Here is a 12973-nt window from a genome sequence, read left to right on the forward strand (position 1 = left end):
TTAACCCTTGACTTGGTGTTGTCAGCACCACGCTCAGCCAGTGAGCGAACCGGCCATCCCCTATATAGGGATCCGAACCCAGGGCCTTGGTGTTATCAGCACTGCACTCTCCCGAGTGAGCCACGGGCCGGCCCTTGAAACTATTTTTATTTATTTATTTTTTTAAAAAAAGATGACCGGTAAGGGGATCTTAACCCTTGACTTGGTGTTGTCAGCACCACGCTCAGCCAGTGAGCGCTGTGAGCGCACCGGCCATCCCTATATAGGATCCGAACCCGTGGCAGGAGTGCTACCACGCTCCCAGCGCCTCACCCTCCCCAGTGCGCCACGGGCTCAGCCCAGAAATTAGTCTTTTTTAAACTTTCCTCTGCACTTGCTGCCAGAACAGAAGTGTTCCTTAAAAATGCCTAGAAGGAATAAGTGAACATGTGCTGTCAATTCTTGATCTGCATTAAGTTCCTATGCATTTCGCAACTGCCAGCTCAGGAGGTCAAGGGCTAAATCAAAAATCCTTCTCAGAGGTTTTTCTAAATTTTATCATAAGCTGTTTCCTCTTTCCGACTGTAGCGCTCGGCTCTTAATCCTGTTTGTGACACCAACTGTAAAGCTAGGCGACCACGCCAGTTGCCGGGCTCTTTTACCTGCCCTTAATCCTGCACCGACTGGGCCAATTGTCGAGCTAGGGCTGGGTCTGGAGCTCACAGACCCCCCCAAGCCCGTTCCAGGCTGGGTCACAAACCCTTCATACGCCAGGCTGGGTCCCCAGACCCCTTACACGCAGGTCTGTGAGCTAGGTAAATGGCAAACAGGTCCTTGGAGCCATAGATTGGAAAGCATGGCAGCTTGGTGCTGCTGCGGCCACCCTAACAGTAAAGTCCAGCCAAGGTGATAGTGCAGCGCAGATGTACTAACTCCACCCACACACAACCTGCCCACAAAGAATGCACCACCCAACCTGCCCCGAGGCGAGGGGGTCCGATTAAATTACTCTATTTTCCCAACATCCACTTCTTTTACATAAATAAATGCCTCTTTCCACTGGGATGGCAGGCTACATACACATGAATCCTGAACTATGTTCAATTCCCACTAGTGTTTTTAAAACACCAAAATGGCAACGAATGACATTACCTAGGCCAAAAACCTACAGGTTTTGTCGCAAAAGGGAATTGAGTTATAGGATGCAAATGGGAAAGAGGGATTTCTTACTGCTGCTCACAATTAATTCAGCCAATATTGAGAATTACTAAGTGCCAGGCACAGAATCAGGCTGCATGTCGTCACAATCAAAGGTAAATTACAAGACTGCAAAACTTTTAAAAAACTTCCCCCAAATTTGTACCTAACAAATGCTAATATTAAAAGGGAGCATAAAAGGCTTTCAGAATAAGAATCCACTTTCTCAAAATGGTGCCTAGCACAATATCTTCATACATCATCACAGGTGTTCATTTTTAGTTGAAACATGACAACCATGTGCAAAATATTTTCAAGGGTTTTGTTAGTTTTTAAGTCTTCTTCTTTAACTAACTGGTAACGATGCACAGTGAGAAAGAGACAATTCTTGGGTCCTTTTCTAATTTTTCCTCAGAACAGCACATTTTCAATGCCAAACTTTCCTCCACATACAAAAGGGAGATGCCAAAACTCTGAATTCTCAAAATGGATCCTGCAACTAATTCCACCCCGAAGATGAAGACAATATATCCTGTAACTGGCATGAGCATGTGAGAAGGGCAACTCAGAATGAGTGGAAGAGTACGGGCATTGATATGAGACCCTATGCACTGCACCACCTGGCGTTTTTACATGTCAGTCTATCCTATTACCCCAGGAATTGATTTCCTGCTGGACTTGAGATTCAGGGATAATGTTAACTTCTTCCCTCCACCTGATTCTAAGTAAATACGATAACTAGGTGAGCACTTATTTACATTTAAAAACAAAGTCTCCAGAAAGGTGTAAAGTTTATTAACATCTTTTAAAAAAAAATGAAACACAGCTACCGACTATGGGACAGTTCCTTCCTTATTTACAAGTTTTACGTGAGCACTTATTTACATTTAAAAACAAAGTCTCCAGAAAGGTGTAAAGTTTATTAACATCTTTAAAAAAAAAATGAAACACAGCTACCGACTATGGGACAGTTCCTTCCTTATTTACAAGTTTTACTATGGGAGGCACATTTTATTCAGCATTTCAAATCAAAGGAGTACAGGTTTTTTCTAGAAATATCAGTATTTCACTCTCCAGGTAGAAGATTAATGATACATTAAGTGACTGCTCTAGTTAGAAGCAGATAAACTAATACCTTAAAAATATATTTAAAAAGGTAACTACTATGTAAACATGAATTTTCACAAAATTATTCTGTGGCTAATTCAGACAATCCGTTTGCTTAGAAAAGCTGACCTAAAAAAAAGCAACACATCAATATGTCTTCATTTAAGTACATGCTTTCAAGCTAATTTAAAAAGAAAAGTTGGGGTTGGCCAGTTAGCTCACTTGGAAGAGCGTGGTGCTGATAACAGCAAGGTCAAGGGTTCAGATCCCCATACCCTGCCAGCCTCCAAAAAAGAAAACAAAAAAGAAAAGTTGCATTAGGGTTTCCAGAGCTTTAGGAGTCCATCTTCACTGTAGGTAGCAATCAGGTTCTGATGAGGGTGATGCGCAATACCAATCACATCCTTCTCGTGAACCTGGAACAGGGAAAGCACAGGGTTAGAGTGTACAGGTCTACAACAAATCACTCTGAAGAGGCTTCCAGAGCTGGGTGGGAGGGGAGAAGAGACCTTAGGAGGCTACACATTCCAAATGGCACAGCTAAAAAAGTGACATAAGAAGAAATAAACTTTGACTGTGTAAAGCCACTGAGATTTGGGGACTGTCTGTTACAGCTGCTGGCATTGTTCATTTGTTCGTTTGTTTGGCAGATGGCCAGTACAGTGAAGCTAGGTAGTACAGACACGGAACCCTGGACCTTGGGATTATTAGCACCACACTCTAACCAACTGGGCTAACCAGCCAGTCCTTGCTGCTGGTATTAATTACTCCTTGTACTAACTCTAATAATATGGAGCTGAAAGTTTTTAAAACATCTCAATCGGTTTGATAGGATGGAGTACAAGTAATCTGCCTCCAAAAGGACAGGGGGGAAGTACTTATCTGTCCTTCTGCAACCCCAATGAGAAAGAACTGGTTAATCTAGCTAGCTAGACGAGTATGTTCCCTTCCTTCTTCTCTGCTTTATGTACACCCATTCTTTCCACCTGAAGCTGAAGGACAACTTTTCCTGATAGAGGAAGTAATTTCATACAATTATTTATGGACACTTTATTTTATTTAGTGATAAAATGCCTCCATTATGTTTTTTAAACTAAGGTTTACACTGACAGCAGTCAGTCTGGAAAAGTATGTACTTCAGAGTTCAGAAGGACACAAGCATTACCATAATTTCTTTAGATGACCTTAGTCAGTAATACTCACTGTCAAAGTTCTCTCCAGTTTGCCAGTGACTGTGCTGAAACAGTAGAGCACAAAGTCCTCTCCCACACAGTAGATCCATTCACCACGGGGAGAGAGGGCACAGCAAACAAAGTCACCACCTTCTCTTTTACCAGAGCTGAAGCTTCTGACAATCTAGAGCACGCCACACCCCAAGACAAAAACAAAACACCTGGATTAGCAGCAGCTCAGCCATATGCAGAATTTTAAACTGACATTCTTACGTTATTTTGCACTTTGGTTTACTATCATTTATAATTAGATCTTCAGTTCCATTCACATGCTAAATCCTCTTGCCTGGGAAGCATTCAATGGATAAGCTATCTAAAGTAAGTGGCAGACAGAAATTTAGAATTTATATAGCCCAAGTCACCAATCCTGCTCTTTATTGAGCCTTATTATCCTTAAGCAATTCATTACCACATATACAACAATTTTATAAATCAACATACCACTACTTCTCAATGATTTCTGGACTCATGCTCCCCAGTTTCCTCTTTCTAAGAGAAAAGATGCTCTCCCCATGCAGGATGGAACTTCATCTCCAAGACTTTGCTTGCTGTGTTTTATATAACATTAAAATCATCATAAATAAAGCTGAGGGAAACCAATCTCAAAGACTAAAAGGTTACATACTATAAGATTCCATTTTTACACCATTCTCAAAATGACAAAATTATAATGGAAAACAGATCAGTGATTGACAGAGGTTAGGGTTTGAAATTAATTAATTGGAAATTAAAAGCACAATACTATTTACATTAGCAGCCCCCCAAAAAGAATTAGTTATAAATCTAACAATACACATACAAGATTTATATGAGGAAAACTACAAAACCCTAATAAAAGATTTCAAAGAACTAAATAAGCCGAGAGATATTCCATGTTCATGAATAGGAAGACTCAATACGATCAATATGTCAGTTCCCAACTTCATCTATAGATTCAATGCAATTCCAATCAAAATCCTAAAGTTATTTTGTGGCTATCGACAAACTTATTCTAAAGTTCACATAATGGCTGGCTCGTTAGCTCAGCTGGTTACAGTGCAGTGTTATAACACCAAGATCAAGGGTTTGGATCCCCACAGCAGCCAGCAGACAAAAAAAATAATAATAATTAAATAAATAAAGTTTATAAGGAGAGGCAAAAGACCCACAATAGTCCACTCAATATTGAAGAGGAAGGACAAAGTTGGAGGACTGACACTACCCAACTTCTAGGCATATTATAAAGCTACAGTAATCAAGACAACAGTGTAGTACTGGCGAAAGAATAAAAAAAGATCAATGGAACAGAATAGAGAGCCTAAAAATAGACCCATATGAATATAGTCAAGTGATCTTTGGCAAAGGAGTGAAAGCAACACAATGAAGAAAGAACAGTCTTTTCAACAAATGGTGCTGGAACAACTGGACATGCAAAAAATGGATCTAGACACAGACCTTACACTCTTCACAATCATTAACTCAACATGGATCACAGACCTAAATATAAAATTCAAAACTTTCAAATTCCTAGAAAATAACACAGGAGAAAATCTAGGAAATCTTGGGTTTGGTGATAACTTTTTGTCAGCACTACACTCACCCAGTGAGCTAACTGGCCATCCCTGTATGGGATCCGAACTGGTGGCCTTGGTGTTATCAGTACCACACTCTCCCGAGTGAGCCACGGGCCGGCCCTTGGTGATAACTTTTTGGATACAACACCAAGGGCACAATCCATGAAAGAAGGAATGGATTGGACTTCATTAAAATTAAAAAGTTTGGCTCTGTGAGAGCCACTGTCAAGAGAATGAAAAGCCACACACTGGGAGAAAATAACTGCAAAAAACCTATTTGATAAAGGACTTATCCAAAATATACAAAGAACTCTTAAAACCCAATAGTAGGAAAACAAACAACCCAAAAGAAAAATGGATCAAAGACCTTAACAGACACTTCACATCTTATATCATTAGGAATATGTAAATTAAAACAATTAGATACCACTAGACACCTATTAAAACAGCCAATATCCAGAACACTGGCAACACCCAATGCTGGAGAGGATGTGGAGCAACAGGAGCTCTCATTCATCGCTGGTAGGAATACAAAATGATGCAGCCACTCTGGAAAGCAATCTGGCAGTTTCTTACAAAACTAAACATACTTCACCATATAATCTAGCAATCACACTACTTGGAATAAACCCAAAGGAGCTGAAATCTATGTTCACATGAAAGCCTACACACAGATGTTTATAGCAGCTTTATCCATAACTGCCAAAACTTGGAAGCAACCAAGATGTTCTTCAGTAGGTGAATGGATAAATATACTGTGGTACATCCAGACAATGGAATACTTATTATTCAGCACTAAAAAGAAATACGCTCTCAAGTGATGAAAAAATGAGGAAATTTAAATAGATGTTCTTCAGTAGGTGAATGGATAAATATACTGTGGTACATCCAGACAATGGAATATTTATTATTCAGCACTAAAAAGAAATACGCTCTCAAGTGATGAAAAAATGAGGAAATTTAAATGTATATTATTAAGTGAAAAAAGTCAATCTGAAAAAGTTACATACTGTTTGATCCCAAACATATGATTTTCTGGAAAAGGCAAAATTATGGAGATAGTAAAAAAACAAAGAAAGAAGAAAATCAGTGATGGCCAGAAGTTAGGCGAAAGGAAGGGATAAATAGGAAGAACACAGAGAATCTAATGGGGAGTAAAACTACTCTGAATGACGCTGTAACAGTGGACACATGCCATTATACATTTGTCCAAACCAATAGAATGTACACCACCAAAAGTGAGCCTTAATGTAAACTATGGCCTTTGTGTGACAATGATGTGTCAATGTTGGTTCATCAACTGTAACACATGTACCACTCTGATGGAGGATGTTAATAATGGGGAAGGCTATGTATGTGTGGGGTCAGGAGGTATATGGATAAACTGTTGTCTCCTGCTCAATTTTGTTGAAAACCTAAAACTGCTCTAAAAAATAAAGTCTGTTTTTTTAAATCTCAAAATTATAACAATGGAAAAACAGATCAGTGGTTGCTAAGGGTTAGGATTATGGGAAGGCTGTGACTCTAAAGGTGTAGCATCAGTTTCCTTGGGGTGATAAAATAGTTCTGTACTCTGATTGTGGTGTTGGTTACATGAATCTATATATGTGATGAAACCTCATAGAACTATTATATCCCTGCCTCAGAAAAAAATGAATATATAAAAACTGATGAAATCCAAATAAGGTCTTTAATTGTGTTAACAGTACTGGACCAATGTCAATTTTGCAATTTAATGATTGTACTATGTAAGATGTTATCACTGGGAGAAGCTAGAAGAGTACACAGAAATTCTCTGTACGATTTTTGCAACTTCTGTGTGAATCTACAATTAATTTTTCAAACAAAAATCTTTGAAAAGTCAAGTAGAGAACTATGAAGTGTGCTCAGTAGATGCTCTGGGCAGCTGTGGCTATTATGCAGTGGCCCAACAGATACTGCAGACCAGCCACCTCAGCCATGGGTTCTGAACTTCATCAGTTGTAGGACTCACAAGATCGACAGAAAGCATCACACACCAGCCCCTGGGTCTTATCCATGCTCAGCAGGATCCCCAAGTGTCTAGGCCAACATTCCAGTGGCACCATGACACATGCCCAGGGCTTGAGACCTCAACCTTGATGCTCTAATGCCTCAATGCTATCTCACTGTCCACAAAAGTGAGATTCCTTAGGAAGTTGCAGGTGTCCTGATTACAAATACACATCATAAGGACACTACTGCCTTTCTCCTATTAGTGTTCCGCTTTTGGATCATGTGGTAACTAGGAGATGTCCCAAGTTGGTAATCCACACCACACTGTATCTCCCTAACTTAGACAAAGATTGTTATCTGAAAATCTTCAATGAGGTTCTGAAGGAGGCTTAAAGACAGATCAGAGCCTCAATTATCCAAAAGATGAAGAAATAGCACAAAATACAAACAGCCAGGGAAAAGCAGATAGCTTTTGAACCACCAAAGAGATTTTTTAGAGCTATAGTTTAAATAAGTGTCTGAAAATAAATACATTTTATACAGTTTCCAGAGTGGTGAACCCATATTTGGATACTGGCAGAGCCAGGACCAGGACATGCTGATTTGCAAATGGCCCACAGGCCCTGTGCGAAGGTACTTTCTGGATACTCACCTGCCCCTGCATGTTCATGATGACCACTGTGTTTGATCTGTTGCACACCACAAAGTGCTCTGGATTTTTAGGAAGGAGGATCACACTGTTAACAGTAATGTCTGTCCCCGCAGTGCTGCCCAGGGATTTAAAGGTATTTGAACATTCTGTGGTCTTCATATTCCAGATCTACCACATAAAAATTTAAGGCATAAACATTTTAGAGGGTATAAGAATTTCTAAAACCTTAGGGTTTAAAAAAATTAAATATTAGGTTACTAAAAAAGAGTAAAACGGACTTAGAAAAAAAACTTCTTACTAGATTTTAGGTCTAATCAAATACCTAGCGTTGCCATATATATAGTAAGCACTCATCTATTTGTTGATTAATTGGCATAAACAAAATAAAAGTCATAAACTAAATAATAAAAACCTTTTAAAATCTATAATCTTTTCTTACACACTTTTCCTTAGCTAACAGAGCTACCTATCTTTAAAATTAGTTATGTGTCAACACTGCTACCATCATAAACAACCAGAAGCTACCCTTGTCTGAACATCAAAACCAAATGAGGGCCTTTTAGCTTGGGACCCTTCCTGAGATTCTGATTCAGTAGGTCTGGAGTGAGGCACAGACATGGACCTTTTTAAAAAGTTCCACAAATGATTCTAATAGCTTGTACTGATAAAGACTAAAAAGTCACAATGTTAGCACACACACATAAGGATCCATACCTTCCTGAGATTCTGATTCAGTAGGTCTGGAGTGAGGCACAGACATGGACCTTTTTAAAAGGTTCCACAATGATTCTAATGTATAGCTTGTACTGATAAAGACTAAAAAGTCACAATGTTAGCACACACACATAAGGATCCATAAAGTGAAAGCCCATCATGGCCACTTGTATTACTTCTCTCAGTCCAACACCCCTTCTGGTAATAGTTCTCCACCTAATGCTTTTCATCTTGTCCTTCTGGGTTCTTATGAACTAAAGTGATTAAATCAGACAACAGAGAAGTCTGAGATGTGCTTTAAGAAGGGATGAACCAAAAGGTCAGTGAGATGCTTTACCTCACTCAGTGCAGAACTATGGGAAAGACCACAAAATAAAGAGGCCTAGACAATCCACTTCCCAATGGCATTTACAAGTTGTGAGACCCATATGCACAGTACAAAGAGGGCAAATCCCATGACTAATGTACTAAGAGTTGTGTGTGTTTCCCCGTCCATCCCAAGGGAGAGTATATCTCTTGCCTTCAGGTTTCTGGTTCAATTCCCAACCAAAAGCAATTTCAGAGAGTGGTCTGACTTTTAGGTTTTCATGTTAAAATTTCTAGATCTCTGTCACAAAACACTCACTTATATTAATCAATTTAATATAAGCAGGTCCAGAAAGTAAATGGAGTGTCTCAAAGATCTCCAGCAATTTTCTATTTGGGTTTCTCATATCTTTCCTAGGAAATGAGACCCTCTCTTCAAATAACTAAATCTTTTAAGGTAGTGAAGATCCATTACTTACAGTTTTTTTTTTTTGATAAAAGGATTGGAAGGTTTATTCATATTACCAGTACTCAACTAAATGTCTAACCAAGCAAAGAAACAAAGAGAAAAAAGGAGCAGTGGGGTCCAGTTTACCCTAGTCCCAGTTGGCAGGGCCAATCTATTCCACTGGCAGTAATTGATAAAAGCAGTTCTCCCCACTGTTTTCAGCATAAAGAAGAAAAGTATCGACTAGATTTAAATCAGAAAAACAAAGCATAGCCAGGAGCCCTGCAGGGGACACCTACATAGTAGTGGATACAATCCAACTAAACAGAAGAGGGCTCAGAAAATCAGAGACAGGTAAAGAGAATAAGGCATTGCCTTATCAGAATTTAGGCCAGGGACTCCAGGAGAGATCTACCAGCAGCAGAGACGTGGGAGTAAAATAGCCCCAGTGGCCACTTGCTTCTTGCGGCTAGAATCTTCTCTGGTGCCCAAAGCTTTCCAATTTTTGCCAGTGATTAAATTAGGCTCTAAGATTCCAAAATCATAAAAATGAACAATGTACCCAGCAGTACAGGAAGCAATACTTTATTAAGAGGAGACAGACTTATGCATAAGGGGGGCAGCAACAGTAAAGCTAGCCCCCAAATAACTAAATCTTTTAAGGTAGTGAAGATCCATTACTTACAGCTGAGAGCTGAGGGCAGTAAATAAGTATCTAAGAGAGGGCTTAATTCTACTCTACACCTCTTCTACTACTCTATACATGCTGTTACGAAGGCCCTATATTCGGGGACCAGGGGTGGGGTGAGGCTGTGCAACAAAAAAGAGATCTATTTGGCCACTGAGCCCTTTTGTCAATCTGACTATTAGGCGATGGGCCATACCTACAGCAAGACAGATTTAACCACTATGTGTATCTGTAAATGAGGGATGACTTAAGTTTAGGACTCCACAAACTGAATCGTACAGATTTGAGATTTTGGGTCTCTAGGCCACAATGGGGATTACCCACAGAATATTACTGTTGCCTTATACTCACTTCAGTTATGGTTAAAATAGGTGGTAAAGAAGGTTACTCCACCACAATCACATTAGCACCACTGAAAATTCCTCAAAGGACAAAGATGGGACAGACATCCCAAAATAAACCAGTAGCAAATACTTAACCTTTACAGTGCCATCAGAGGATGCACTAATAATATAATGTCCATCTTGTGTAAATGTTGCTTCGTTAACAAAGGAGGAGTGGCCACGAAATTCCTTCAGGGTTTTCCCAGATTTTAAACCATGAATTCTATCACAAATGAAAGCAAATAAAAAGAACAATTAATATGGTACATATTATGGTTGGGATCAAGTGTGGAATGCATTTGAGATGAATTATAGAAGCTCATGTTATAATATTAAGTGAAGAAAAAGGACTATGCAATTGTGTATGCATATAATTTTCATTATATCAAACGATGAAATAAAACCAAAACAAAAGCTTTGCACAGAACAAGACTGGATGAAAATACGCCAGTAATAACACAAGCTTCAGTTCAGGGATGGACCTCTAAAAAACTAGTTAGCGAGAGATTCAGAATCAGCAAGTCTCAGCTGGGTCCCAGGAACCCGTAATAGACCTTCTAAGGTCATTAGGATTAAGGTGGGTCCACAGACCACACTTTGAGAAACATGATACACTGCTATAATCCCTTTCTAATCTCTTCTGGGTAAAAACTTCAAATGAACTGAAGAACAGCACTATATCGCTATACTTTGGGGAAACAGGGTCTCATGTACCCTCACTCTCTGTATCACACCGTCTTGGTGAAAGCATAAAGAATCACTAGTACCTCCCTCCAGAGCCACCTTATATCAAAACCCAAGTGAGGGCAGTTTGGGATTCTTACTTACCTAATTGTCTGGTCAAAAGAGGCACTAAGGATCTGACTGCTATCCTTAGAAAAGCTTAGACAGGTGACACCTTTACTGTGTGCCCTTTCAAATCTCCTTAAACACTGTCCACTCTGAATCTTCCATACCTTTATTAAAAAAAAGATAATAAAAAGTTGTAGAGTGTCCCACTAGAGCCCACAGAGCCAAGTAAGATGCAATGCTCCCTAATGTACTGAAACAGCATTAAAAATGCATGCTAATAGCTGAACATGATATGTCTGGTCCACACAGTACAACGATAGTTGAATCTTTTGACACTTAAGACTCTTTCCTTATAAATTAAAACAAAAATTTAGATCTAAGTTCACTTAGCAGAGACTATTTCTGTATTTTACCTAGCTCAGGGTGTATACCAGCAATTAAATACAAACCACAGCTAATCATCTGTAGACCACCCCCCCAATCAAAGTACAAAACAGCATATACAATAAGCCAGGGTGGTACAACAGAAAGGGCACGAGCAGATCTGGACGGAAGTCCCAGATCACTTACCAACAGTGTGATCTTAAACACATTATTGGATCATCCAAGCAGAATTATTAATAGGATTAAACAAGGAAAAGTAAAGTGATTAGCATAAAGTTGATGCTCAACAGAAACTATTAGCTATTATGCTGTTTAGCATGTGTAGAACACCACCCCATTACAGAAGTCTCACAAAGTCTGCAAACAAGAGCTCATGTCACTAATCCATACCTTGATTTTCCCATCTTGAGCCCCAGTTGCTAACATTTCTGTATCTCTGCTGAAACACATGCAGAGGACAGCATCATCCATCATCATAAAGTTATCCTGGGCCTGGTACTTAAGATCCTAAAGGAAGCAAGAGTTAGCAGTTATCAAAATACAACAAAAGCCAAGGCCCCAGTAGCCCCCGATCTATACAACCCACTAAAAGCAGCAGAATGGATTGTGCCTACCACTAACCTCCAAAGCAAACAGAAGTGCCTGCATATGTGTTCCTAATGAACAACTGATATAGCTGAGAGTAAATAATTGTACAGAATTCAAATTAGTATTGTAAATAATGCCAACATTAATACCCTAGACCTTTTGCTTACTGATATTTTCTAGGCAAAATTTCTCTACAGTTTCATATTTTACATCTTTAATAATTATGAATTTATTTATTTCAGAGTATGATGTGAGAAACTAATATTTTTCCAAATTGTCTGCTACTTTTCCTAAAGCCATATTAACTAATCTATTTGTAATGCTTCTTTTATCATCCATTATTGTTCAAATGGAATTATCTTTTTTTTCTAATTATAAAGTGAGACTGCTTCATGATTAAAAAACTTAAACAACAAAAAAACCCCACAAACTATACCAAAATATAGAAAGCAGAATGTGATATCACTCATAAATTCTACCCATGGAGTAGAATTTAGTACTCTATGATAAAAATTAAATTTTAAATCAGTGGATAAAAGATAGTCAATAAATAACTATTTAGAAGAAAAATTAAGTTAGATGTACACCAACTTTATTCCCCTAAACAAATTCCAGATGGATCAAAAGTTAAACATAAAATTAAACACAAAAGCACTAGAAGAAATTGTGGGAGAAAAGATGGATAAATCTGATACAAAAAAAAAAAAAAAGTCTAAGTCTATAAAGTAAAACATATATGCAAAGTCAAAAGATGAAAGTCAAAATTGAAAAGTATTTGCAGTGTATATTGTAAAGGATGATTTCCTTTATAATCAATAAAAATCAATAAAAAACAATATGATAGAAAAATGGGCAAAGGATATTAACAGACTTCACAGAGCAGGAAATATTGGTGGCTTTTCATATATAAAAAGATGTTCAACTTCATTTATAATAAGAGAAATACAATTAGTACTACAATTACATTAGACTGGAA

The 12973-nt window shown here is 38.5% G+C and overlaps 1 protein-coding gene across 1 annotated transcript in view; it reads right to left on the minus strand.

The window, feature by feature from the left end:
• Window positions 1-2077: 2077 nt before the first annotated feature.
• LOC103593739 (WD40 repeat-containing protein SMU1-like) overlaps window positions 2078-12973 on the minus strand; it is a 14432-nt gene continuing 3536 nt past the window's right edge. Inside the window, 6 exon segments of the mRNA XM_008576789.1 lie at window positions 2078-2699; window positions 3487-3639; window positions 7695-7862; window positions 10330-10456; window positions 11062-11189; window positions 11800-11916. Coding sequence (XP_008575011.1) covers window positions 2601-2699; window positions 3487-3639; window positions 7695-7862; window positions 10330-10456; window positions 11062-11189; window positions 11800-11916 — 792 coding nt within the window. The 3' untranslated portion in view covers window positions 2078-2600.

This window comes from Galeopterus variegatus, unplaced genomic scaffold, assembly GCF_000696425.1.
Source record: "Galeopterus variegatus unplaced genomic scaffold, G_variegatus-3.0.2 Scaffold1401, whole genome shotgun sequence".
Taxonomy (NCBI): Eukaryota; Metazoa; Chordata; class Mammalia; order Dermoptera; family Cynocephalidae; genus Galeopterus; species Galeopterus variegatus.